The sequence below is a fragment of the Zophobas morio genome, unplaced genomic scaffold (genome assembly GCF_036711695.1).
Source record: "Zophobas morio isolate AGI-343-1 ecotype UQ-CSIRO unplaced genomic scaffold, CSIRO_AGI_Zmor_V1 ptg000004l, whole genome shotgun sequence".
In the NCBI taxonomy this organism is placed as follows: Eukaryota; Metazoa; Arthropoda; class Insecta; order Coleoptera; family Tenebrionidae; genus Zophobas; species Zophobas morio.
The window spans coordinates 10,620,020-10,645,851 of NW_026972109.1; the positions used below are offsets into that span (position 1 = coordinate 10,620,020).

General features: G+C 36.5%; 3 protein-coding genes across 6 annotated transcripts in view; 1 reads left to right on the forward strand and 2 right to left on the reverse strand.

Annotated features, from left to right (window-relative positions):
• Window positions 1-1,360: 1,360 nt before the first annotated feature.
• On the reverse strand, window positions 1,361-9,019 carry Sec61alpha (Sec61 alpha subunit). The gene is made up of 5 exons (XM_064072252.1): window positions 8,838-9,019; window positions 8,625-8,692; window positions 8,390-8,455; window positions 8,127-8,337; window positions 1,361-2,890 (listed from the first exon to the last, which is right to left on the reverse strand). Exons 1-5 carry the CDS (start codon window positions 8,842-8,844, stop codon window positions 1,812-1,814), a joined length of 1,431 nt encoding a protein of 476 aa, XP_063928322.1. The 5' UTR covers window positions 8,845-9,019; the 3' UTR covers window positions 1,361-1,811.
• On the forward strand, window positions 7,752-14,118 carry LOC135141260 (glycine dehydrogenase (decarboxylating), mitochondrial). 3 transcript variants are annotated; one of them, XM_064072208.1, is made up of 7 exons: window positions 7,752-7,892; window positions 10,261-10,364; window positions 10,666-10,786; window positions 10,838-10,916; window positions 11,000-11,524; window positions 11,575-11,963; window positions 12,010-14,118. In XM_064072208.1, the coding sequence occupies exons 3-7, from the start codon at window positions 10,763-10,765 to the stop codon at window positions 13,795-13,797; spliced, it is 2,805 nt and encodes a 934-aa protein (XP_063928278.1). In that variant the 5' UTR covers window positions 7,752-7,892; window positions 10,261-10,364; window positions 10,666-10,762; the 3' UTR covers window positions 13,798-14,118. The 3 variants fall into 3 exon arrangements, with proteins under 3 accessions (XP_063928278.1, XP_063928287.1, XP_063928268.1); XM_064072217.1 differs by lacking the exon at window positions 10,261-10,364; XM_064072198.1 differs by lacking the exons at window positions 7,752-7,892; window positions 10,261-10,364 and having other exon boundaries at window positions 10,402-10,786.
• LOC135141274 (uncharacterized protein) overlaps window positions 13,810-25,832 on the reverse strand; it is a 68,753-nt gene continuing 56,730 nt past the window's right edge. For both annotated transcript variants that reach the window (XM_064072228.1, XM_064072239.1), the window contains 3 exons: window positions 16,528-16,899; window positions 15,966-16,251; window positions 13,810-15,916 (listed from right to left, as the gene is read on the reverse strand). In XM_064072228.1, coding sequence (XP_063928298.1) covers window positions 14,125-15,916; window positions 15,966-16,251; window positions 16,528-16,899 — 2,450 coding nt within the window. In that variant the 3' untranslated portion in view covers window positions 13,810-14,124. The remainder of the gene's footprint in view (window positions 15,917-15,965; window positions 16,252-16,527; window positions 16,900-25,832) is intronic.

The following is a 25,832-nucleotide window of genomic DNA, read 5'->3' on the forward strand; positions in this document are numbered from 1 at the left end:
AATTTTTGGATTTTTAAATTTTAGATTTTTCAATCTTTTGATATTTTAATTTTGCAATATTTCTTAATCTTTCGATTTTTCGACTTCCTGGTTTTAGATGTTCTGTTTTTCAATTTTTCATTCCCGATTTATCGAGATTTGATTGTTCAGGTTTTCGATTATCAGTTTTTCAATTTTTTATTTGGGCCTATTCCGGTTTCTCAGTTTTTCCGCTTTTCCAATTTTTCAACTTTTAACTTTTTGTTTGTCGATTTCTCTATTTTTCGACTTCATCACTTTTCGAATTCTCGTTCTTTTGATCTTTCAATCTCTCAATTTTCCAAATTTTTAAGTTTTTTGATTTCTCGAGATTTGGATTTTTCGATATTTTGTTTGTCAATTTCTCAAACTATAAATTTTCCAATTTTTAACGTTTCGATTTTGGTCTATTTCGGTTGCTCAATTGTTCGACTTTTCGACTCCACGATTTCTTGATCTTTTGATTTTTCGATTTTCCAGTCTTTCGGTGTTTGGATTTTTCAGTTATCTTATTTTTTAAATTTGGGGGTTTCGATTTTTCGGTTCTTAAATTTTAGATTTTTGAATTTTACATTTTTTAAATTTACTGATGTTTCATTTTTCGATTTTCAGTTCTTCGATATTTCGATTTTTCGATTAGTTTTATTTTTCATTTTTTTTCTCACTGTTAATATCATACACAAATTTGTCACTAAAAACATTTAAAAATTCGTACAAAATAGAACACAGTGTTTCCAAAACATTTTCCCGAAAAAAATCCATTGGGTTACTACGAATTCAACAATATTCTTAGTTTAAGACGTTTTGCTAGTATAAAACAAATAAAGAATTAATTCTTAGTTAAACAAAATATGTAAAATCATCTAAATATGTACTAAAAATATTCGCTTAGTCGTTAGAAAAACCGACCAAACAACTATTTCCCGTAAAAATGATAGTCCAAACCAACCAAATTGCTTCTGAACGCTTAGAGTCGACAATGGCCTGAGCGCGCTCTGGTCTGTAGATCAAACAAGTTCTCAGGCGACGAGTTGTAGTGATACAAGTTTTTCTATTGGCATCGATTATTTAAATTTGCGGTTTTCCAAAATCAGCCTGTATGACGCATCTATATTAATCTATGGTAATATTTTATTATATATTTGACAGTGGCGTGCCCATTTTTTGAATAAAAAAGGGTAAGATCGAGTAAAACTGTAATCTCTTTTACTTGAACATTTCCAATACTTGCAAAATAATTGCATTTACTTATATGATAATAAAATATTCACTTGTGACGCACAACGTTTTTTTACGTGTTTTAAGTAACTTTAAAAAGAAACCTTCATAAAAAAAAAACGAATTTGTAAAACATTATCAGTTCCAAACATTTTATTGTTATCTATAAAACAAATGCCGAAAGTAGTCAGGGACAATAAAAGCTCCCACTACGGAAATTAGATGTATTTAAAATAAATTATAATCTATAACAAAATGACCAAAACACACAACCGTCTTATGAAGTCAATATAACCATGTACGGATCAAGTCTTATGGAGAACCACTCACAAATATAAACATCCATAAAACGCAATGTGAATGTACAATGAAAAAATATTCCTTATATTAGTTTGAACGTCCTTAGAAAAAATTCATCACTGATCTACAAAGTGACAAGAAACATTAACCGTCGAACTGGAATTAAATGAAATTTACAACAAACAAAACTCCAGTCTCGGCAGTTAATATTTTTACAAGTAACAAGAAAAAATCACAATATCAGTCAAGCTTGCGCCCACGATATTTCGATTGTTTTAAAACAGTAGGGCCCCCATTCCGCCCATGTCGCTCTGTTCTTTAACGAAAATTTCGAAGTACTGGTAGATAATAGTGACGGCTAGAAGAATACCGGTTCCCGAACCAATAGCCCCCAAGAAATCGGCCAAAACGGAAAGCGCGCCAATGCAGAGACCGCCGAAAGCTGCAGCCGTAGGAATATACCGATTCAGCTCGTGGATCATGGAGTTGTCTCTGTGTCCTCTCATCACCATCTGCTGCTCTTTGAGTTGTTTAGCGACATCTTTGGCCGAACTTCCCGAGACTTCGATCCATGTCTTGGAGAAGAAGGCACAAGAACCTAACATGAAGATGATGTAAAGCAGGGCGTGGATTGGGTCTTCGAGAATGTGGCCGACGCTTTCGGGCGGAGACAGGTAGTAACACAGCCCGCCTATTGGGTAAGAGCGCGCGGGACCGCCCCCTCCCACATCCGCCCACACCCCTAACATGTTAATCAAGAAGTTCCCTTGGAATTTAACCGCCAACATTTGCGAAATGACGTACAAGTTTGAGACTAAAGCGGACTGCAAGATGATTGGGATATTGGAAGTGTAGAAGAGTTTGATTGGGTAGCTGGAGTACTGGCCGCGGTATCTCGCGCTCTTGATCGGAAGATCGACTCTGAATCCCTGGAAGTATATTACTATGGCGAAAACGAGAACGGTGGCTAGCAAGTTCATCAAGTTTGGTAAATTCTGGCGGTAGAAAGCTTCGCGGAGGGCTCGGATTTTGTCCTGACGGGTTGTGAGCAAGTGGAAGAGAGCGATGACGGCGCCTTCGAACTCGGTTCCTCTTCCGGTGTTGACGGTTGCTGGGGAGAAGGCTTTCCAGATGATGGTTTCGCAGATGTTGGTTGCGATGAAGAGGGAAATGCCGGAGCCGAGACCGTAGCCTTTTTGGAGGAGTTCGTCGAGGAGGAGTACGATGAGACCTGCTACGAAGAGCTGGATGATGATGAGGAGACAGACGCCGGCACCTATTTCGGCAGGGTCTCCGTACATGCCGGTCATCACGTATACGATGGCTTGGCCCACAGTGATTACCATGCCGAACACTAAAAAATGGATTGTTAATTTGCAGTTAATGGTAACGAGAGCCAATTTACTGGTTTAAATCGATTGTCAGTTCAAGGATTTTTACTGTACTTTGCGCTGTTAAGTTTGAACTATTTTTCATGTAAAAGTAGTGCAGCTGCGACATCAAAAGTTAATAACATTACACTTTAAATTTATTAAGTTATTCACAAATGATCTTAACAGCATATAACAATGTTTCAAAAATCCACAAATAAAAAAAAATCTGTTTTTTTCTTTATTACACTTAAGCTAAACGACCTCTACTTATTTATGCATTTATATATTTATAAAATTATGCCATATGTACCCTTTAACTACACATTATGATAAGAGCACAAGAAAACTGAATTAATTTGTAAAATTTTCGAGTAAATAAATAAACATAGGTACACTCGTTTACATAACAAATGTAACAAATATTCCGCATTACGCAATAACAAAAGAACGTTTAATATTTTCTAGTCCACACAAAAATGAATTCATAATGTATTTACATATTTAGAAATTTTATGCAACTATTTTGAGTCATCGACCTCAATATTTTGTTAACACATCAGCGTATAATTCCTCATTTTTAATCATATTAACCCACAACAAAAAAGGAGAAAACAAAAAGTGAAACACATTTTTTGTGTTTAAAATTGAACTAGAGAACCTTAAATCTGAAAATGCAATGGACTTATTAGTGATTTAACGCTAATTCATTATTGATGATAAATCAAGTTTGCTATGGTTTTTTGGGTAAGTCATTTTAAAACTGAGCAGCCAACTTAGATGAACAATAATTATATTTTTCCTAATTTTTTATAACAGAACATTGTGGTAAAAAAAATCAATGTTTTATATTAAAATATCTCAAAAACGTTAATTACTTTGAGCGCTTATACAGAGATAGCACCTGAACTAAAAATTGGACCAAAGTTGTTTAGATAGAACTTCCCTCGCTCTTACAGCAAAACCAATAATTTTTTTTTAGCGAGGATAACCCTTATAAGTTAAAATAAAAATTGGTCAAAGGTTATTTTGTTTGAGCTTCCCTCGTCCCTAAAGTACAGTCCAACGAGTCCTCTTTTTTTGAAAAATGACAATTTTAATATCCTTTTCCGCGCAAAATGTTGAGCGGATAAGTATCTTAAAATTATTGGTAGGGACAATTGCCCAATTCCAATAGTTACGAAAATTATTATCTGCTTGACACAGATGGTCGACAGACCAAAAAGGGGACCTATTGTTTCGTACTCTAGGGATCATGAAACATCGAGAGATTGGATTATTAAACTTCAGGTAAAGCTGTGCATACATTTTAAATGCAATTTACAAATCAATACAACACAAATATTTTTAGCTTTTTAATAGAACAAATATGTGTATCAATCTGGATAGGAGCAGCTTAATAATATTAATAACATTCAATAGAGTCAACAATTTTAGATATTATATTATAAACAATAAAATAAATAGTTCCACTGACTAATTTTTTTGGGACGTTCTGAATAAAACTGTTCTAAAAATTAAAAGTGTGTGAACAAATTACATGGACGGAATAAGTTAAAGCATAAAATTTCATATCTATCGATTTTGTAGTTGTTACTAATCTAAATATCGGGTGTCTGGAAAATGGCGGATTAACTCTCCGTTAACAACCAACTGGTGAATCTGAGAAAAATAGTTAAAAAAAATTGGTACACAAACTCAAACCAAAGATCTGAATTTTCGTACTTTACGAAGTGTAAAACTTGGAAAAACTTGAAGTTAAAACATTTCTCGACTATACCACGAAAAAAGACAAATTTCGGCGTTTTATCTGCATACATTATAAAACTTGTTGGTACCATATTGAATGCACATGGTGCTCCAACGATCTGATAACAAGGAGATTACATATTTGCAGGTTTTGATATGATCTGAGCGAACTCCTTTAAATTTACACATTCAATCTTGTTTTTGATACTATGGATTTTCTAAAAATTATATACATAATTTGATTTTACTATTTTTTTAAGATGACGTCATCAAAAAAATTCAATGCAATCGTCAATCACGTATAAAGCCTCATCATTTTTTGCACATTTTCGATAGGATTTCTCTCGGCAAAATTTTGAGATGATGTCATTAATTTTTTAGGGAGATAAACAAATATACAGTATAACCTCGATTATCCGAATTAATTGAGGCAAGGTGTGTTCGGATTAGCGATTTGTTCGGATCAGCGAATTTCCCAAAAAGCTGAAAGGGAATTGAATAACAACTTCGTACACTGCTGAAAACAAATTTCAAGAAATAAACCTTAATTTTATTAAACAGAACTAAAGTATTCTTAACCAACAATGGGTTATAGATACATTCGAAAAAAATATTACTCAGTTACTATAAACAACACGTCGAGATCTATATCCCTGAATTTAATCAGAATTTTTAGATGACTTTTTCAAAAACGAAATTTCCCATTATGTATTTGTATTACCTCCCTTATGTAAATTTCAACCTATTCTCGATGATTTTCGAAATTTAACTAAATAGTTCCATGCAGATTTTGAGCCGCAGAAGTCACTTGTGGCTTCATTTCTTCCATAACTTAAACCATTTTTTCCGGAATCGTCCATTAAAATATCGCAATTTTCAAAAATTCCAAAAAATTACAATTTCACAGCGAATTTTCCCAACATATTGCTCCGTTACCATAAAGATGCTATATTTTTGGAATCAGTACATCGAGATATATATATCTCCGAATTTTTTCAGAATGTTTAGACAATTTTTTCAAAAATGAAATTTTACATAAATAACCTACCCTCTGGGCCAGGCTAGTATTTGCCAAAATAAGACTCATTTTGAAGTGCAGCCAAGTGAATCCCACCTCTCTGAAAAATTATCTTTTTTTTTGCTATTTTTGTTTCCTGATAACCTCTATTAAGTAAAAACCAGAGGCGTAAATAACGTTCCTGCATCCTATTTGACTTGAATTTTTTTCTTAAATTTTTCAACTTTTCAATTCAATTTCTAGATTTAGCAATTTTTCGATTTGAGTTTCTCGAGTTTTCGATTTTTAATTTTCTATATTTTTACAATTTTTCAATATTCCAATTTTTTAATTTTTTTGTTTTTTCAATTTTTCGTTTCGTCAGTTTTTCAGTCTGCAATTTTTCAGTTTTTTTGTCTTTAATTTTACGATATTTTGTCTTTGCGTTTTCTTTTTTAAATTTTCCAGTTTTCCGATTTTCCACCTTTTGGACGTTTCCATTTTTAGATTTTGCAGTTTTTCGACTTGAAATTTCGCCAGTTTTCAATTTTTAATTTTTCAAATTTTAGATTTTTCAGTTTTTCGAGTAAAACGAGAAAATACAAATTATTCTACGTGACTTATATTAGGAGAACAGACCAAAATTATTGAAGAATAGACTGAAGTTACATTTTTTATTATAATATCTCTCGTTCTTTGCCGCAAAAAATTGTTGAAAGAAAACTTTGTATATAAAGGAAAAAAAAACAAACATTAGGTCCCACCCACCCAATCCGATCTCAATTCTGATAGTTTTTCATTCCTCACCAGACGTGGGGCGAAATTATTATATTATTACACATTATTACTCTAGAAAATTCTACCCTTTTAAAGACATATTTCATATGGTAATTTCTTATAGAGAAATGAGGATTTTGCAAACTAAACTCCACCCTTCTTCTCACGATGAATAAAGTATTCATCACAATCGAGAAGGGGTGGGTGGGCGGGGCTTATATTTTGTCCATTTTTTCTTAATATACAAAGTTTTCTTTTCCCAACAAGAAACTGATAATGTGTTTATCGATCCTGTTGTTGAAAGAAAATTCTATACACTAAAAAAAACAAAGATAAAACCCCCAAAAAAAAAAAAAATTTTAGTAAAAATATATTTGCTTATCCCCTCCAAAAAATTGATGACGTCAGCTCAAAATTTTGCCGAATAATCCTATCTAAAATGTACAAAATATGATGAGTCTCTTCTTGCAATTTATCATTCCATTCATATTTTTTTGATTCGATATACAGGGTGACTCAAAAAATTTAATGAATGCGCAAATTTATTTTATTGATTTAATCAAGAACTACAAAACCGAATGCTTTGAAATCTAATACGAAAAAAAACATAATAGGCTTGCAGTCGTCACGTTTCCGACAGCGAGGAAAGTACTATCTAAACTCTTTAGACCATTTTTTTTGTAATCTATATCACAAAGAATGTTTTTATTATTTTTTGGGACTGCCAAAACTCCCGTACATAACGTACTGAAGAGTTAATCCGTCATTTTCCAGACACCCGGTATAATCGCCAACAGATGACACGACATACGGAAACGGAAGACCTACTCTTTCATACTCTAGAAGCTATTAAAATGTCGAGAAAATATATTGGTCATTCGTCAAATTGATCTAATTACAATTCTCCCCTAGCTTACGAAATAAAAAAACGCACTTTTATGGATTTTATACAGACTATTATTCAAAGAAATTGCAATAATTTCGATGCATACGAAAATTTTCAAAATACAATAAAAAGAAGATAACGGGGTAAAAATGACATGATGAAACAATTAAAATGTGATATATGTATCGTATAATCTTATCTCTGGTCTAGCCTTGCACAATAAAGTCATTTGATTAACTTTTTTGTTTTGTTTTTAATTAATTAGGTAAAACCTACAAACGTAACTTATATTCTCAATCTATATTTGGTTATAACATGGAGCAATATCCATTTTGACTCTTTGATATTAATAAAATAAACCACAATTTATTTATAAACTTTTATCAGCACCGCTTACATAACCCAAATAAAATAGTTGCTTATTTAACAAGAAATTCTTAACGAGTGCAGTCAGGAAGTTAAGATACGTAAATAAAATGTACTATAATTTGTTCCACCTTTTGGAAAAAAACAGTGTTTTACAGGTGAACGTTGTGTCAAAAATTGGTTAACTTCAAAATGTGTCAAGTTTATAAATGTAAGTAATGTCACTAGTCTTAAGATGACTTAAAAAAGATACCATAAATTTCTATATTTTTATTTCTAAGTGATAAGATCTTATGAAAAAGGTTTTGTTTCTTTTAAAATTATTTGATGTTTATTGTCACTACAATAAAAGCGTCCACAAAACTCAAATTCAATCATCAAAAAAACGAAGGCAAATCCTGTCCACGAAAATTTTCACTTAACCACAGTACAACTTTCAACTTACGTTTCTGCGCGCCGTTGAACAACGCTCTATCCTTTGGTGTGTCCCCAACTTCAATAATTTTCGCTCCAGCTAAAAGCTGCATTATCAAACCAGACGTAACAATTGGTGAAATTCCCAACTCCATCAACGTGCCTCTGTTCGAAGCGAGAATTACACGTATCCAGTAGAAGGGATCGGCTGAGTCCGAACTCATAATACCGAAAAGTGGAATCTGCAATAACCCTTGTAGCCTTTCTCATTTCTAACAAAGTGCATTCTAATACCTGACAACAGACGAGGAAAATGAAGAGAGTTATAGCAGTCCATAATACTTTCTCCCTGAATTGGATCTGTAACATTTATGATGCCACATGTTAAATACAACAGCTGTTGCAATTATATGAATGAAAATTCACAAAAACGTGCAAATTTCAACCCTCAATACGTTAACTAAACCCCCACGCACACAAACGTCGCGAAAATTTCAGAAAACCCGCTGGAAATTCCGTGAAAACTCACCTTTCTTTCAGGCTTGGCTATCTCAGGGAGGATACTGCAGAACGGTTTAATTACTTCTAAAAATTTGACTGGAAAAGAAACAGGAGAGATTAGATTATGGGAGCGAAAATGTGGATGAGCCCTTTGGGGGCGTAATCCCGTAAACACGAGCACGAGGGTGGTAATAATAGAAATAAATAAAAATAGAATGGAGGTTAGATGGGCCGTACTTACTCCCCATTGTGATGGGTGAAGAACTACACTAAAATAGATCACAGATTTACTCGGACAGCCTTATTCTACGTTGTCACGTCAAATATGTGGCGAAGTCCGGATTTACGGTACTTGGTGAGAGCGATTTTGGATTACACGACAGACACGTAGCAAGAAACACCGGTCACGTGACCGATGATGTTGGCGGTGGTTGCGGTGACGGCCGCCAGAGTGGCAAAAAGTGTCACAGATGTGTCAGTTGGTGTATAACTGGTTGCATAACCGCGACACAAGTTGTACAACTATTTTAGTTTTTGTTGTGTACAATAAATTATGCAATGTGCAATTCATTTAAATCGATGCATTTTTTTATTTCCGTATCTACAATCACTTATTAACCACTGATGTGATAAAATTTCCATATACTAGAGACACAAAGTGATACTTTGTGGGAGAATTGCCATGCACTATTTTTTCTACGACACGAGAAAACATTCCAAACGATAATGTATATTCTGTCCCTATTTACTATTATCGAGTTTCATCAACAAAGTAAACCTGATACGTGGTATCTTATCAGAAATTAATTTTCGTGACAAACTAAACAGAATTAGAATAATTGATAATAATAATGCTTTTTCATATGGAATTATAGGTATAAACAATTTGTTAAAAAAATAGATAACGTCAAAATCTTTAGTATATCCACTAATTAAAGAAACTGTTCAGTACAACAGGGCCACATACCTATTCTGGAAAACTTTCTGTAAATAGTATTTGAATTATTTTGTACAGCAGCTTGTAGAACATCAAACTGTAGAGTAACTTTGTATAAGAATAAGACACATCCAGGTGTTATGCAGAGTTTCAGTCTATGAACAACCTTGTTTTTTTTTTATATGTTAATGACATTGTTGAGACTCCATTGTCAAGCATAGTTATATGCGAATGATTTAAAGTTTACTTAAGTAAAATATTAACACTAATTGTGCTATCCTTCTTAGAAACGTTGAATAAATGATGCTTCGGTCGGTAGTTATTCGTAGGAATAAGTGTAAAGTTATGTTTCTCGAAAGAAAAAAGCAAAATTATTAATCGATGATCATTATAAATGGTAAATAACTTGAAAGATGTAATTAATTAAGGATTTTGGAATTATAATGTACTTAGAAATATGATTTATGCCTCACGTTGAAAATGTTATTAAAAACATTTACATATTAGCATCTAGGTTTTACTATTAAGGTAACATTCCGATTTAAAATTACTATATAGTACGCTTATAGGATCTGCGATTTAGTTTCACAATAACTAACTCCCTCAGACATTTAAACTATTCCAAAAAAAGTGTTTACTCATTTTTAGTTACTACGCAATAATCTGTAATTTACCGACCCAAACAGGTTGATAAAACCTAAATATAAATCGCATATTTAATTTCTAGTTTCCTCAAGCACGAAATAATATGTCCAACATTTTACGATAATAACACACCAAAACTGACAGACAACAAATACAACCAGCCACCGGAATCGCCATCATTTAAAGGTCTCCACTTTAATTATAGGCGTTCGAAACCCACATAATTTATCCTGAAAAGATCAGCCTTCGCTTCTTAATCCCATAATTAATGATTCTCAAAATGTCTGTGCATGCATTATCACAAACAGCTTCGACATTTACACAAAAATTTATCGTCTTCTTATCATATTTTCGCGACCCCTGACCCCATCCTTATATTAATAATCGTCTTGTACGACTATTACGCTACTTCCACCATAACAATGTACAAAATCGCTTCACGCACCAGGCACATTTTGCCACAAGTGAAATTTTTGCGATTTTTAAGCGCCGGGGCTCCACCTAAACCCGATGGACCCTTGTTTCCGCATAAGGATGAATTTCCAAGCCGACACATCGGTCCCAGAGAGAGCGACGTCATTGCCATGCTGGATTCGCTAGGATTCAAGGTGAGTCTAAATTAATCGAGATTATGCATATTAAAGTGACAATAATTTAAGAGCTTAGATGAGCTGACTGATAAGGCCGTTCCACAAAACATACGTCTGAATCGAAAATTAGATATCGAGGAACCTGTGGGTAAGTGTGGAATTTTTTAAAAAGGTCAAACGTCAAGAGATATAGAGTTGCTGGGGGTCTAATGAAGTAACTTATTATCATAGGCGAGTACGAACTGATAAACAGAATAAGAAAAATAGCTGAACGTAACAAGATTTGGAGGTCATATATAGGGATGGGGTACCACAATTGTTGCGTCCCGCATACCATCATGAGGAACATTTTTGAGAATCCGGGGTGGACTACACAGTATACCCCGTACCAACCAGAAGTGGCCCAAGGAAGACTCGAGGGACTTCTGAATTATCAAACCATGGTTTCGGATCTTACGGGTCTAGACGTAGCGAATGCGTCTCTACTGGATGAAGGTACCGCAGCCGCTGAAGCTCTGTCCCTTTGTTATCGACAAAACAAGAGACAAAAGATGCTCCTTTCTGACAAACTACACCCCCAAACCATCTCAGTTGTTGAAACACGACTATCATCTCTAGGGTTAAAAGTCGAAGTGGTGGATGTCAACGAATGCGACTTTTCTAACAGGGACGTCGCCGGAGTACTATTTCAGTACCCCGACACTGAAGGAAACATCGTTGATTTTAGTTCGATTACAGAAGCTGCACACTCTCATGGTAACTCACTTGTGGTAACAATTTACCCATAAATTAACCCTTCATTCTAGGAACTTTAGTTTGCTGCGCTACTGACCTACTCGCTTTGACTCTTCTCCGCCCACCTAGCGAATTTGGCGCCGATATCGCCATCGGTACATCTCAAAGACTGGGAGTACCACTGGGTTACGGAGGCCCCCATGCCGGTTTTTTTGCCTGCCACCAGTCGTTAGTGCGTCTGATGCCAGGTAGGATGATTGGGGTCACTCGAGACGCTTCTGGCAGAGATGGATACCGACTAGCTTTACAAACGCGCGAACAACACATAAGAAGGGATAAAGCCACAAGTAATATTTGCACAGCTCAGGCCTTATTAGCAAACATGTCGGCCATGTTTGCGGTTTATCACGGTCCGCAAGGACTTAGGGATATCGCTACTAAAATACACAACCTGACTTTGGTAAGTAGATTAAATTTCAAGCCACGATTTATTAAAAGTGCTTTAGGTTTTAAGACACGGATTACAACAAGATGGTAATATTTTAACGAACGAGCTCTTCTTTGATACCATTCGCGTCGTACCGAAGATCGGAACCGAGGAGGTGAGAAGTCGGGCGAACGCGAAACAAATCAACTTGAGATATTTTGATGACGAAGCTATCGGTGTGTCTTTAGATGAAACAGTAACCTTCAAAGATGTTAACGATTTGTTTGAAATTTTCGGAAGCTCGCACTCGATTGAAGACCTACTAAACAACCCAATGGTGCGCGAGCACTCCATTACCAGAAGCGAATATAAAAGAACGTCGCCGTTTTTAACACACCCGGTATTCAACTCACACCACTCTGAAACCAGAATTGTACGCTACATGAAAACTCTAGAAAACAAAGACATATCGCTAGTACATTCCATGATCCCGTTGGGTTCTTGTACCATGAAACTCAATTCCACGACGGAAATGATGCCTTGTTCGTTTAAACACTTTACCGACATTCACCCATTTGCCCCTCTGGATCAAAGTTTGGGCTACCATCAACTCTTCGCCGAACTAGAAAAAGATCTTTGTGCCATCACAGGCTACGACCGAATAAGTTTCCAACCCAACAGTGGCGCTCAAGGTGAATATGCAGGTTTGAGAGCCATCCAGTGTTACCATGAAGCCCGCGGTGATAAAAATCGGGACGTGTGTTTGATCCCGGTGAGCGCCCATGGTACTAACCCAGCGAGTGCCCAAATGGCAGGAATGCGAGTGGAACCAGTGAGAGTGAAACACGACGGTTCTATAGATGTTGAAGATCTTAAAGCCAAAGCAGAGAAATTTAATAGTCGATTGTCGTGTTTCATGATTACGTATCCTTCCACGAATGGAGTGTTTGAGGAGACGGTGGCTGATGTTTGTGATATAATTCACAAGAATGGAGGGCAAGTGTATCTAGATGGGGCTAATATGAATGCACAGGTGGGTTTGTGTCGACCGGGTGACTACGGCAGCGACGTTTCCCATCTCAATTTACACAAGACGTTCTGTATTCCTCATGGAGGAGGTGGTCCGGGGATGGGTCCCATTGGGGTTAAGTCACATTTGACTCCGTTTCTTCCAGGTCACCCCGTTGTGAGTCCCGGGGGTGACGACGCAAACAACTACGGTGCTGTGAGTGCTGCACCTTTTGGGTCTTCAGCGATTTTGCCCATCTCTTGGGCTTATATCAAGATGATGGGACCCAGAGGGTTGCGCAAAGCCACTCAGGTCGCTATTTTGAATGCCAACTATATGTCGAAAGTGTTAGAGCAGCACTATACCACGTTGTTTAAGAGTCCTACGTCAAATCTGGTTGCTCATGAGTTTATTATTGATACTAGGGATTTTAAGAAAACTGCTAATATCGAGGCTGCCGATATCGCTAAGAGACTCATGGATTATGGTTTCCATGCGCCTACGATGTCGTGGCCTGTTGCTGGGACCTTGATGATCGAGCCAACCGAATCCGAAGATAAACAAGAGTTGGATCGATTCTGCGACGCGCTGATTTCCATAAGGCACGAGATTAAGGAAATTGAGGAGGGTCGTATGGATATTAGGGTTAATCCGTTGAAAATGGCCCCGCATACACAGGAACAGGTTATTAGCAGCTCCTGGGAACGACCCTATACGAGGGAACAGGCGGCTTTTCCGGCAAACTTTGTCCGACCAGAGGTTAAAGTTTGGCCAACTGTTGCTCGGATTGACGATATCTACGGAGATAAGCACTTGGTGTGCACGTGCCCGCCTATTTTGGACGAGTACAACTACTAAGCAAAAACGACAAAACAAGAATGTATTTATTGAGTCAACGCTATAACAATTTTTAAGGAAATATATATTATTTGCTACAACTTTAGAACGGATCTGGCACAGCGCAAAATAGTATCAACGAGGTTTTTCGATAATAAAATGTCTAGTCGACACCATCAAGTCTAGTCATCAACTTCCTCTTTGATGGTGTCACCGATGTCGGGTTATGTAATTAAAGTTAACGCATCAGCAATGCACCAATGCAATAATAATGTAACGATAAAATTTAGAGCAGTCTTTCCCTTATTATAAGCACAACATTAATAAAAATAGTATAAAGTTGTTTTGTCATTTTTTGTACAATCCAAGTTTTAAAGGAACTTCCTTGTTTTGCCTAGAGTTCAGCGCGACGGGGAAAGGGTTGAATATTTTATTCGGTGATTTGGAGTTAGGTGATTTTTCGCTCCGATCTGAACAAGGAGACTTTAAAGTCGCCAGTCGCGGACTCGGGGGGCTATACAAGGAGGCGCTTTGTTCCAGGTTAAGACTTAGATTTGCCTTCGCCGCGCCGACATCCACCAAGCCACTTTTTTTATCATCGTCGACCTCGAATCTATACAAATCCGCTATTCTCTGAGAATCGCTGCTAAATTTGTAATTATCATCCTTCGGTATTCTATAAGAATCAATAGTACTCAGATTCATCGAATCGTATTTTAAGTTGAGTTCGGAAATAAGATCACTTTTGGGCTCACTCTCATCGACTACAGTTTTTATACTCCTCACACCGGCGTTCAAGATCAAACTGTTGTATTTTTCGTCCAGGTTGCGACTCTTCTCCAATATGCTGCTGTACCTTGAGCCGTACTCCGGCGACTTGTTCTCTTGATCTTCGTCGATTTTTTCCATGGCGGTGAAGCATTGTTCCGCGTCGCTTTTGTCTTCCGCGAATTCGCGACTAATACTGCTCGAAATCGTGTCATAGAAACTCGTCGATGATATCGTTTCTCTCGGTGACTCCATTGTTGCCTCCGTCTCATTGTTCGTAGTAACAAAAGGCGGAGACGGAGATAATCTTGACTGGCACTGCATTATTCGGTGCAATATTAACGAGTTCTCTTGTATAATTTGCAGGGCGCGTTCGCTATTTCTCCTACCGTGTTTCGTCCGGACTGCGCCTTCTGCGTCCTCGTCCGAAGGCGTTTTGATTTCTTTAAGGCAACGAACGCGGTCCTCGAGGAACTTCTCAAAGTCCGCACTATCGTCGTCCGACTCGACCGGATCGAACATGTTGACACTAGTTGAAGCAGTATTATCAAAAATATCACTACTAATTTGGCTGTTGGAAGAGTTGGCAACGTCTTCTTCACCGTCGACTTTATTGTCTGTAGTCATAAGATTCTCGGGATTGTCTTTAGCGAATTGACTTTTGATTTCTTCTTCGTCTTCTTCGGGGGAAGACGAGTCGCTGGGGTCATCGCACAGTTCGGTGTCGGAGGATGAAGAACTATCGCTAGTTTTAGGGGCGTCTTTCCAGAGGAGCGTACTCGCGGGGACTCTAGCTGGAGGGATGCTCCCTTTCGGCGGACCTAGACGTTTTGCCGGAACCAGGGCACTTTTTCCGAGGAGGAGGTGGTTCATGGCAACCGGAGCACTAGGTGGTGGTTGTCTCGAGATCGCAGCACTGAAGATTATATGCGCTTGTCTCTGTCTCTGCTTTAACTTAGTATACTGCTTCTTCAGCGCACTTATATCCAAGACGAGTCGATCTTTAGCGTACAGCTTCATTTGTTTATCCACGTTACTGGGGAAAAGCGTCGAAACCGAAGTCCCCCAAGGGTTTATATTGTACAAGTAGTGTTCGCGAAGGCTCTTCAATTCCGTTAAAGGCCCAATCGCTACCACTGATTTGATTAACGAATTGGCGTCGATTAATTCAAACTCGAGCAACTCTCGAGTGAGGACTCCCATGATGCAGTAGAACTCATCTGCACTTCTAACGCCGAGTATTCGATCGGCAAGCGTCTGCCAAATCGCTAGAGCCGTACGGAGAAGAATTTCGTTGCCTTCCAGTAGGATGAGATCCCAGACACGTAGAACCGTGGGCTGTGGAAGGCAATTACAAAACAACGTCAGGAACCTGGAAAACGGGAAATTATTAAAGTGCTTCGTTTAATTACGTCCATTACCATTGCATGGTGAAGACGTTCGTTAACGGAGGTTCGTAGCTCGTAGTTCCGTCTTTAGCTGCGTTTTGCAAAGCATCCAAGTGCTTAGAGAGACGCGGCAAACGGGACCGTAACAACTCGCGAAATACGGCCATATCGACTGAGAGCCCGCGCAAACTATCGGCAAAATACGAGTCGGGAAGCACACCTTCAATTAAGTAAATCATGAGTTTTAGAGCGTCAGTCTCACATTTTTCAGTCACTTGAAGAATAAGAGCTGCCAACATGTTAAATCCCTGACAGTAGCCTACAACAAAAAAGTTATAAAAAAAGTTATTTCGAGTAGAGAGCGCCACGAAGACAAATGTAGAAACACAAAACCATTGTTACTATTGCTACCTGACCGTCATCTCCATTCCTAGGGTAGGAAAAAGTAGGTCCCCATTTCCGCCTGTCTGACTATCCATCTATTACACAATATTATCCAATTTAGTTCTCAAACATCAACTCCAAATAAAACCCTTTTAACAGTTTTGTGTTTGTACAGTTGTGTGGGTGGCGAAGTCCCTTAAAGGCCACCTACCGACCGCCTTGTTCCAGCGCGCGTAGGCCAGAAGCACCCTTTTGAGCAAAGCTTGATTTTCCTGTCCATCCTTTCCGCAGAAAAGGCTGCAGCCTGTCCGATGCAAGTCCTTCACAATCTGGACCCCCAGTTCTGAATCCGCCGGGTGAGACCACTCACTGAAGCAGTTCCTTTCAACTTTAGGCCAGTCGATGCCCCTCGCGGCCAAGTGCTTATCAGCGAGTGTGAGCCACAATCTCCTGCGAAATTCCGGGGGTATGCCCCCGGACAATTGAGCCACCATCTTCATAGCCGCCGACCATTGAGAAAAGCCGGACTCTCCCGGTGCCGGCTGGATGGAGAACCGCATCTCCGCTCCGTCCGAGCCGCTTCCTGCGAAGAAGCGCTAAATTACCAAGGTGTTCACATGTTCTAGGATAATAAATAAGAGTCTTGTTGCGGCGGAGAAACTGGAAACTGTGATAAATGAAGACAGTTAAATCTAGGCTTAAACAGCTGTCGTTACAAGACGTGATCATGCGTTCGAACGCAACAGGATCTCATATAAAACGTGTGTTTTATTGGATATTGAAGCCGCGTTCGCTGGAAGGTCTTTTGATTTAGAATGATGGATGTCTTATAGGTCGGAGAGTGAGTCTCTGGGAGTAAATTTTTTTGCGTCGTGTGAATTTTAAGCGCCAACTTTTTCCATCAGGTTGTTGGAAAGCGACGCTTTATTGTAATAAAGAATTCTGTTTTTGTTTGAGGGAGACAAGGAGGAATTTGAATTTTGGAACAGTTGGATAAGTGCAAACTTTTGTCAAAGGTCGAATTGGAAGTTTATGGGAACAAATTGTTGACGCGAGAAAAGGACAAGATTATAGTGGAAGTTCGGATGAGATTAGCTTCTAGCGTGAGTAATAGCAAAAAGAATATCGAATGCGGGTGGCAAGATGTCGAGCTTTAACAATTTATAATTCCTCATAGACTATAAATAGTGCAATTGCAGCTTGTGGAGCCACTTCAGACGAGAGCTTTGAGTATTCAATTATAAAGGCATATCCCTCGGGACACAATATTCCGGACCCGTGCAAAGTGGCTGGATCATGATAGCTTAAGTTTTAATTAAGACACAACCTACATCAGGTGTTGGATGTCACGACGCGAGATTGTTAATCTTTACAACATGAGGTAATTAGAACTTAATGTTTAAAATTCATTAACTAGATGAAAGACTTTAATTAATTAACTTCTTTTAAACAGAATTAAAACCATAATTTTTTACTGACCGGTTACTCCCAAGAGTATTATTATTACATAATGCGGAGCTTAAGGGTATTAATTCCTCAGATTATTGAAATAAATCCCACTTGTAATTTAAAATATTAGCAGAAATATCTGTTCACCTTCTCCAAAAATTAAAAACATTGTTGAGTAAATTTCATTTAAAGTGTGGAACCCAAAACGTTCTCCATTTCTGATTTAATATTCCATCCCGCTTTTACCTTTACGAGTTAAAAAATTAATTGGTCCAAATTAAAAATGGTTCTTTCTACGGATTTTTATTTACTTGTTTCCGCCGCCGGCTTCAGCTTTACCTTTGTCAAACGTCGTCCATAAAATAAATCAGATTATGTTATTATGTTGTTATTTGTAATATAAAACTCATAATTTTTATTTTAGCTGGCGGAATTGTAGAAATACGTGTATTAAATGAGGTCCGAGAATAGCACGAACCGGAATCAGTAACCTGAAACAAGTAAATAAAAACCCATGAAAAGAATGAATGAAACGTTTTTATTTTTAGCCACTTGATATAAACTGCCACGACGATACAGAACTGAGTAAAATTGAAAACTTGTACGAAGTTGTAGCAATTTTTATAAAAAAATATTATTTATTTGTTGAGTTTTTAATTTCTTTTAAAACGAATTTTCAAGGAGTCTGATATGAAAAGGCGATTATCAATATCTCGGCATCACTTGCCAACAATAAAATAAATTGTGATCTTAAAATTCAGTTTAAAGATAGTTTGAAACATTTTACTCAAAATAAGACCGTCTAAAAAATAAAAAAGTTTAAGGCCGTTGAAAAGTTGAAAGGCCGAAATTTTACTTCATTTAAAAGTAAAAAAAAAGTTTAATGTCTAAAACATAACTATAACTAGGGGTGGATGAGATCTGGTTCAGCAAGAAAAATTTTGACCGACGCCTGAAAGGCCGAAATTTTACTAAATACATAAACTAATTACATAAAAGTATGGTAAAATTTGAGTTCGGGCACGCTTTTGGTGTACCACTGGTGCTGCTGGAAAATTCCCGATTTCCAGATGGCTAAATCCATCCCTGCCCGTAACGTCTTTGAAATAATTTGAATGAATCGCGGAAACTTTTTGTCTTTATTTGAAGTAGTTTTAAAGAATCTCGGGAACCTCTTTTGTTTTGTTTTTGAAGTAGTTTGAAAGAATCTCAGAAACCCCTTATGTCTGCTTTTTGAAGTCGTTTGAAAGAATGTCGGGGACCACTTTGTTTGGTTTTGAAGTGGTTTGAAAGAATCTCGGAAATCCCTTTTGTCTTGTTTTTGAAGTGGCTTGAAAAAATTTCAGGGACCCCTCATGTCTGCTTTTAGAAGTGGTTTAAGAGGATCGAGTGGTATTCATAATAATAAGCACTTGCTTTTTCTAGTATTTTTTTAAGGAAATCCTTCAATTTAGATTAATAAAATTTTCAGTAAATGCTTATAAGCAAAAGCTTAATCTTAGGTAACAAGTATAAGCTTTTCCTTCCATTAGTATTCAAAACAATCACCGTTTCCTTGACATATTAAGCATGTCCTTAAAAAAACGTAAGTCTCGTTCTTCAGTTCCTTATGACAAGTCTAGGAATGAAAATGTTTAATAAAGTAGTACGACAACAAAAATTTCATTTCGCTGACCCTCAGGAGGAAGATTTAAAAAAATTATTTCGCCTCCGATCAGAAAGTGTATGTAGCGGCTTTCTGAGCATTTTCTCCCAGAAATTGCAGAAATACGCAGAGGAGCAATTGATAATAGGTACAACAAAACTGAAATTTTTTCTGCGATTGGTTTTAGATACAGGTATATAATTATTATTTAAAAGTAGTGTTTTATCGTGAAAAGTTTTAGTAGATTAATTTCCCGCATTTCAGTTCTATGTTTATCTGTTTTCTTTATAGACACCTTCAAGTTATTAATATTTTTCAAAATTGTTTTTATTTCGGTACTTTTAGCCAAGTTATCCCTAAGTTCTTCCTTTGGTTTTTCAAGAGCTAAGTCTGTTTTGCCTTTGTTGATGGAATTTGACTTTTACTCAAAATGACTTCATTGGTTTTCATAAAATTTACAACAAACATTATTTATTTCTCTTCGCACCTAATTTATTTCTTCGTCGGAGGTGTTACTTGAGCTAAACATTTTGATAATATTCTACGTTTGCACTAGACAACAGCAAAATTGCGATTTCAAACAAAAAAAAATCGTTTCTGCTAATATATATACAATTGACTACGGTGGTGGTAAAGGTTTTTTTCTTATTTCTTGGAAACGGTCACGATGGAGTTCACTCAACTGATGGCAAATCCTTATGGCCTAAGTATTTCATTATGAATATAGAAATAAGCATTTGCTTTTAGTCGAACCTTTTGCTGATAAGGATAAGTAAAAGATTCCTTTTTTTTTTTGAAAGAATCTCACAGACCCCTCATGTCTGCTCTCGGGGACCTCTTTTGTTTTGTTTTTGAAATGGTATGAAAGAATTTCGGGGACTCCTTTTGTTTTGTTTTTAAAGTACATAATTTGAAAGAACCTCTGGAATTCCTTTTGTTTGGTTTTTGAAGTGATTTGAAAAAATCTCGTAAACCTCTTTTGTTTGGTTTTTGAAGTGGTTTGAAAGAATCTCTATAACTCCTTTTGTTTGGTTTTTGAAGTGGTTTGAAAAAATCTCGGGGACCCCTTTTGTTTTGTTCTTGAATTGGTTTGAAAAAAATCTCAGGGACCCTTCATGTCTGCTTTTAGAAGTAGTTTGAAAGAATCTCGGGAACCTCTTTTGTTTTGTTTTTGAAGTGATATGAAAGAATCTCGGGGACTCCTTTTGTTTGGTTTTTGAAGTGGTTTAAAAGAATCTCGGGGATCCCTTTTGTTTGGTTTTTGAATTGATCTAAAAGAATCTCGGGGACTTCTTTTGTTTGGTTTTTGAAGTGGTTTAAAAAAATCTCGGGGCCTCTTTTTGTTTGGTTTTTGAAGTGGTTTAAAAGAAACTCGGGGCCTTCTTTTATTTTGTTTTTGAAGTGGTTTGAAAGAATCTCGGGGATCCCTTTTGTTTGGTTTTTGAATTGATCTAAAAGAATCTCGGGGCCTTCTTTTGTTTGGTTTTTGAATTACTTTAAAAGTGTCTCGGGGACCCCTTTTGTTTGGTTGTTGAAGTGATCTAAAAGAATCTCGGGGACTCCTTTTGTTTAGTTTTAGAAGCGGTTTAAAAAATCTCGGGGACCCCTTTTGTTTGGTTTTTGAAGTGGTTTGAAAATATCCCGGGAACCCCTTTCGTTTGGTTTTTGAAGTGGTTTAAAAAAATCTCGGGGACCCCTTTTGTTTGGTTTTTGAATTGATTTAAAAGAATCTCGGGGAGCCCTTTTGTCTGGTTTTTGAAGTGGTTGAAAAGTGTCTCGGGGACCCTTTTTGTTTGGTTTTTAAAGTGATCTGAAAGAATCTCGGGGACTCCTTTTGTTTAGTTTTTGAAGTGGTTTAAAAAAAATCTCGGAGTACCCCTTTTGTTTGGTTTTTGAAGTGGTTTGAAAAAATCCCGGAAACCTCTTTTGTTTGGTTTTTGAAGTGGTTTAAAAGAATTTCGGGGCCTTTTTTTGTTTGGTTTTTGAAGTGGTTTAAAATAATCCCGGAGACCGCTTTTGGTTTGTTTTTAAAGTATGTAATTAGAAAGAATCACGAGAACTTCATGTGTCTAGTTTTTGAAGTAATTTGAAAAAATCTCGGAGTCCGTTATCAGAACAGTGATTATGTTAAGTTTAAGAAAACTAATTTATTATCTTATAAATATTAAAATTCACCCAACAGATATAAAAATTCATAATCCAGCACTTCATTTATCTGCAGCGACGACTGTTTGCCATCAGTTTTGACACAAACGAATACAATTTTAAATTATCCCACAAACCCTCGCGGATTAGTAAGTTTTAATTAAAGCCCAAAAAGTCGCATCACAAAATTAACGAAACTTGTTTGTGCATGTTAAACGATCAAAGCTCCTCTGTGGTGTTCGGCGAACAAAAAGCTCAAAAGCTCCATCGCGAAAGGTCAATTCCGGGGTTCCACGCTCCCGAGTTTATAATTCCGTGAAAAAAACGTGCACTCCAATTGCAGGTCAAAAATGAGCTTAGCGAAACAATTCCTGCCGAGAGCTTTCGGCTATTTAACTAATAACGGCGCATCCCTGCAGACACGGAGAGTTCGCTTAAGACGGTTTAACTTTTAATTAACAACCTACATCAGGTGTTGTTCTTTATGAATCCTCCCACAGCGGAATAACGCAAAAAGCCATCTTATTGTTGACCTTTCCCCATCTCTCATTACTCTCGACGAATTTCAGCGAAATGAAAACGTTTCGTGCACCGAAATCGCGTGGGTGCTTGAAAAGATACTTATTCCGGAATCATGACGAAAATAGAGTTACGTGAAGTTTATGATGGTTGAGTCGATTCTGTGTTATGAATTAAATAACAAAGAGAGCATGAATCAATACGAATACAAAAATAATACATAATGGAGGGAATATGGAGAGAATTGAGGAAGTTCTTTCGGAGTGATTGACATTTTAAGGATCGTTGCCTTCGCTCTGGAATAATTACAGGTAAATTACGGTCATTAGCGAGCGGGAGACGAATCGATAACCGCTTATCCTGAAAATGGAAGGCATTTGTTAATCCCGAGACTATCCCGGTTATAGGGGAATATGGGGGAATAGCGACACATTAGATAACTCCGCCAACTTGTTTATTTGTCTGACCATTATAGATAGAAACTTGCAAATTAGCTAATGCTAGATTATTTTAGCTTAAATATACAGCGGAGCTTCAAAGCGCTCGTACCTCCAGGGCAGCGACTAATGCAACTATTATCATAGGATCATTTTCTTATTAAAGCTTCTAGTTTTTTTCTACATGCTACATTATTAGAGTTGGTAAGGATCAATTTGCTCAAATAAAGTGTCAATGACAAATTTTTAGTATATGTAGTACCAAATTTTCCCCACCTTTCCCTAATCGCCGCATTTTTTCGTCGTTACGCGACAAACCCATTACTCTGAGTAAATGGAATTTCAGGTGATTTTCGTCGATCAAAAGCAGTTTGTTGATATTAATTGTTAATTAGGGAGCGCTGGGTCGTTCCGTGGAATAATTACTTTAAAGTTCAGTAAACATCAAAAGGGATGTTTATTGAAGAATGTCAGTCAGTGTAGTTGAAATTAGGGAGAAGTGACTGACTGAGAGCAGTAACGTTTAATGTTACTGTTAACAGCATTACCACAACTAGATGTAAGTTAGACTGTTGACCCGAAAGTTTCAAAATTTTTAATAATAGTTGCAGGCTTGTTTAACTTTAGTTAGAAACTTATCACAGCCACTGTACAATGTTTATTAAGTTAGAATGTGGCTTTTACAGTCTGAAAAGTTTCGACCGGTTGGAAGTTTGTCACGTGAGAGTTGTGGTTTTTTGTTGAAAAGCAATCATTAAACCAAAGTTGAAGTTAAAAGTTTGAACGAAGGCGTTGTGTAAAACGATAAATTATGGGTTACAGAGAAAATTTCGACTTTGAATAAAAGCTGTGCACGCGTTTTTAACGTAATAAACTGTTCTTTATTCTCTATCGCCTCGTACGCTCAGACATTCTTTCACAGTTCGGTGCATTCTTCTCCTTTCGTTGTTCCAGTCAAACTGTGTATAGTCTCTTCATTGACATAATAACTATACAATATTTTATCTCCTTCATCATTCGAAAACTATTCATCGTTTCACTGTTCAAACGTTTTTTCTTTCAACCGCAGCATTGTTTGTTAAATTCGTTGTTCTATGCAACCTCAACAGTTTTCACAGAACATATTCCAGGATTAGACTTTCATTGTTTACTACTCGAGCGATCGCCAAGGGAAGTATTCTAATTGGATTGTTTTGACGAACGTCTAATTTCGTATTTCTCTGGCGTTTCACGTCGCAGATTGAGAAAATAATGTTCCTTGTTTGTGTCTGTTGTTTCATATTCAGAGAACCCGTGGTTCCAGCCAGCAATAGATTTAAGTCTGAGATTTTATGAAAAAAAAAAGATTTTTTTAACATATTCCACCAGCGAAAAAAAAACGTTCTCTAAAAACATGAATATGTAAAATATATGATTACTTGTTTTCGTAGATGTTGCAAAGTTTTGATAACTTTATTGGAAAAAAATAACCAAGCCATGACACAAAGAACAAATGTGAAACAGTTAATGTCATGATGAAAGTTTTCAGATAATGCCGCAATCGCCGTGTTGAATCGTTGGTGTTGCGGAAGACGTGTTGTTTTTTTATAAAGAGAATTTGAAGTAGTTCCAAGCAACCGATAAAAACAGTATATCTTTTGTAACGTCAGCCCATTTAATACAACGGTCACGGAATCACCCAGAGACCCTTCATTTATCTAACTAGTAGCCCTAAAACCCTACAATTTTTCAGTTAATGTCAATCATTTTAAAACTGAAAGCACGAAAGAACAAATTATTATATAATGTATTTGAGTGGTGACCGAAAGATGAAATATGAAGATAACTTTGCGTAACACCTTTCACTTGGCTTGGCTTTTAAAAATATACATAAACAGGATTCGTATCGAAGCTTGTTTTCGATTCCAGTTTAAACTATTTTTAGTAATTTTTCTGTTTTTAATTCTCAAGCATAAGCTAAAAAAGGATTGTAACTGAATAACAAGCGAGGCGTAGGGGCTGTGGGGGTGTTATTTACGCCACTGCACAACACGTTTACCTACGTTACCAATAATTTAACAGTCCACAGATATCTCTATTTTAAGTTATATGGTTGTCATAAAAATTGAATTTTATTATTTTTCGAAGAAGTTGTATTTATTTGACTCTGCTTCTGAATAATTTTAGACCATTTTTTTATCTTACGTTTCAAAAAAAAAAAAAAAACGATTAGCATCATGTCCTCTATGGTTTTTCGGAAACGATGTCAACTTTATCTGCTCAAACGGAATCGAGATGGTTTTTAAGCACGTTAAATGCAGTATTTTTGCTTTTTTACTTCCCGTGCGTAAGCGATTTTTGTTAGAACAATAATTTCCTAAACTACTAAACTAAATTACAATTACTAGAAAAACAGAGTTGTGGAACCTGGAACTGCCAACAGTGGAAAAATAAAACGAGAATTTCTGAAAGTGACATTCATTCATCAGTTATTTAAGTGCTTTAAATAAAAAATAATAATCAAAAATAAGCCTCAAAGTGATGAACATTTGACGATTTTATACTTCCTGAGTAAGGAAGTATTGTAATCGAGTCTACCGGGCTAGTTTCATGTTTTCTCGACGTCTCATGATCCCTAGAGAACGAAAAAAGGGGTCTTCCGTTTCCGTCTGTGTCGATTTTTGTCATACAGATAATCTCGGAAACTACTGGACCTACAACTACAATTGTTTTCAAATTTTGTATGACTTAATTTATTTTATTGATTAAATCAGGAACGGCTCACTCCATTTTCCCGAAAATTTGGGACTACAAATTGATATACAGGTCCTTGCAAAGATGTTATCACCAAATTTTGTAAAGGAAACACTCATTTGAAACATACGTGTAGCACGCTTCATTATATTTACTTTAACATTACAAAAAGTCTTATTTTAACTTATATAATCTTTCAAAAAAGTTGGATATGTTTTATTGTACTTCAGGGGTGAGAAAAGTTCTGTCGAAATAATTATCGACTAATTTTTCGACTTTTCCATTCATCTAGTTTGCTGATTTTTTCACATCTCAGTTTCCCGACTTTTCGGTATTCGATTTCTCGATTTCCCAATTTTTCAATGCTTCAGTTTTTGAATTTTTCAATTTTTTGACAATTTATTTTTTCTATTTTTTAAATTTTAGATTTTTCGATTCCTTGATTTTTCAGTTCTTCGATTTTTATTTCACAATTTTTCCAATTTTTAAATATCACATTTTTTAATTTTTGATTAGTAAATTTTTTTACTTTTAGAGTTTTAAATTTTTCAATGATCGATTTTTTAAAATAGTCTATTCTTTGATGAT

Bases quoted from the DNA above. Each gene is read 5' to 3' on its own strand.
- LOC135141260 (XM_064072198.1), top strand. From the start codon at position 10,469: ATGCATTATCACAAACAGCTTCGACATTTACACAAAAATTTATCGTCT. The intron at 11,525-11,574 runs GTAACTCACTTG...CCTTCATTCTAG, and splicing joins AGAAGCTGCACACTCTCATG to GAACTTTAGTTTGCTGCGCT. The intron at 11,964-12,009 runs GTAAGTAGATTA...AAAGTGCTTTAG, and splicing joins AAATACACAACCTGACTTTG to GTTTTAAGACACGGATTACA.
- Sec61alpha (XM_064072252.1), bottom strand. The intron at 8,456-8,624 runs GTGAGTTTTCAC...TAAATGTTACAG, and splicing joins TAGCCAAGCCTGAAAGAAAG to ATCCAATTCAGGGAGAAAGT. The intron at 2,891-8,126 runs GTAAGTTGAAAG...TCCATTTTTTAG, and splicing joins GTTCAACGGCGCGCAGAAAC to TGTTCGGCATGGTAATCACT.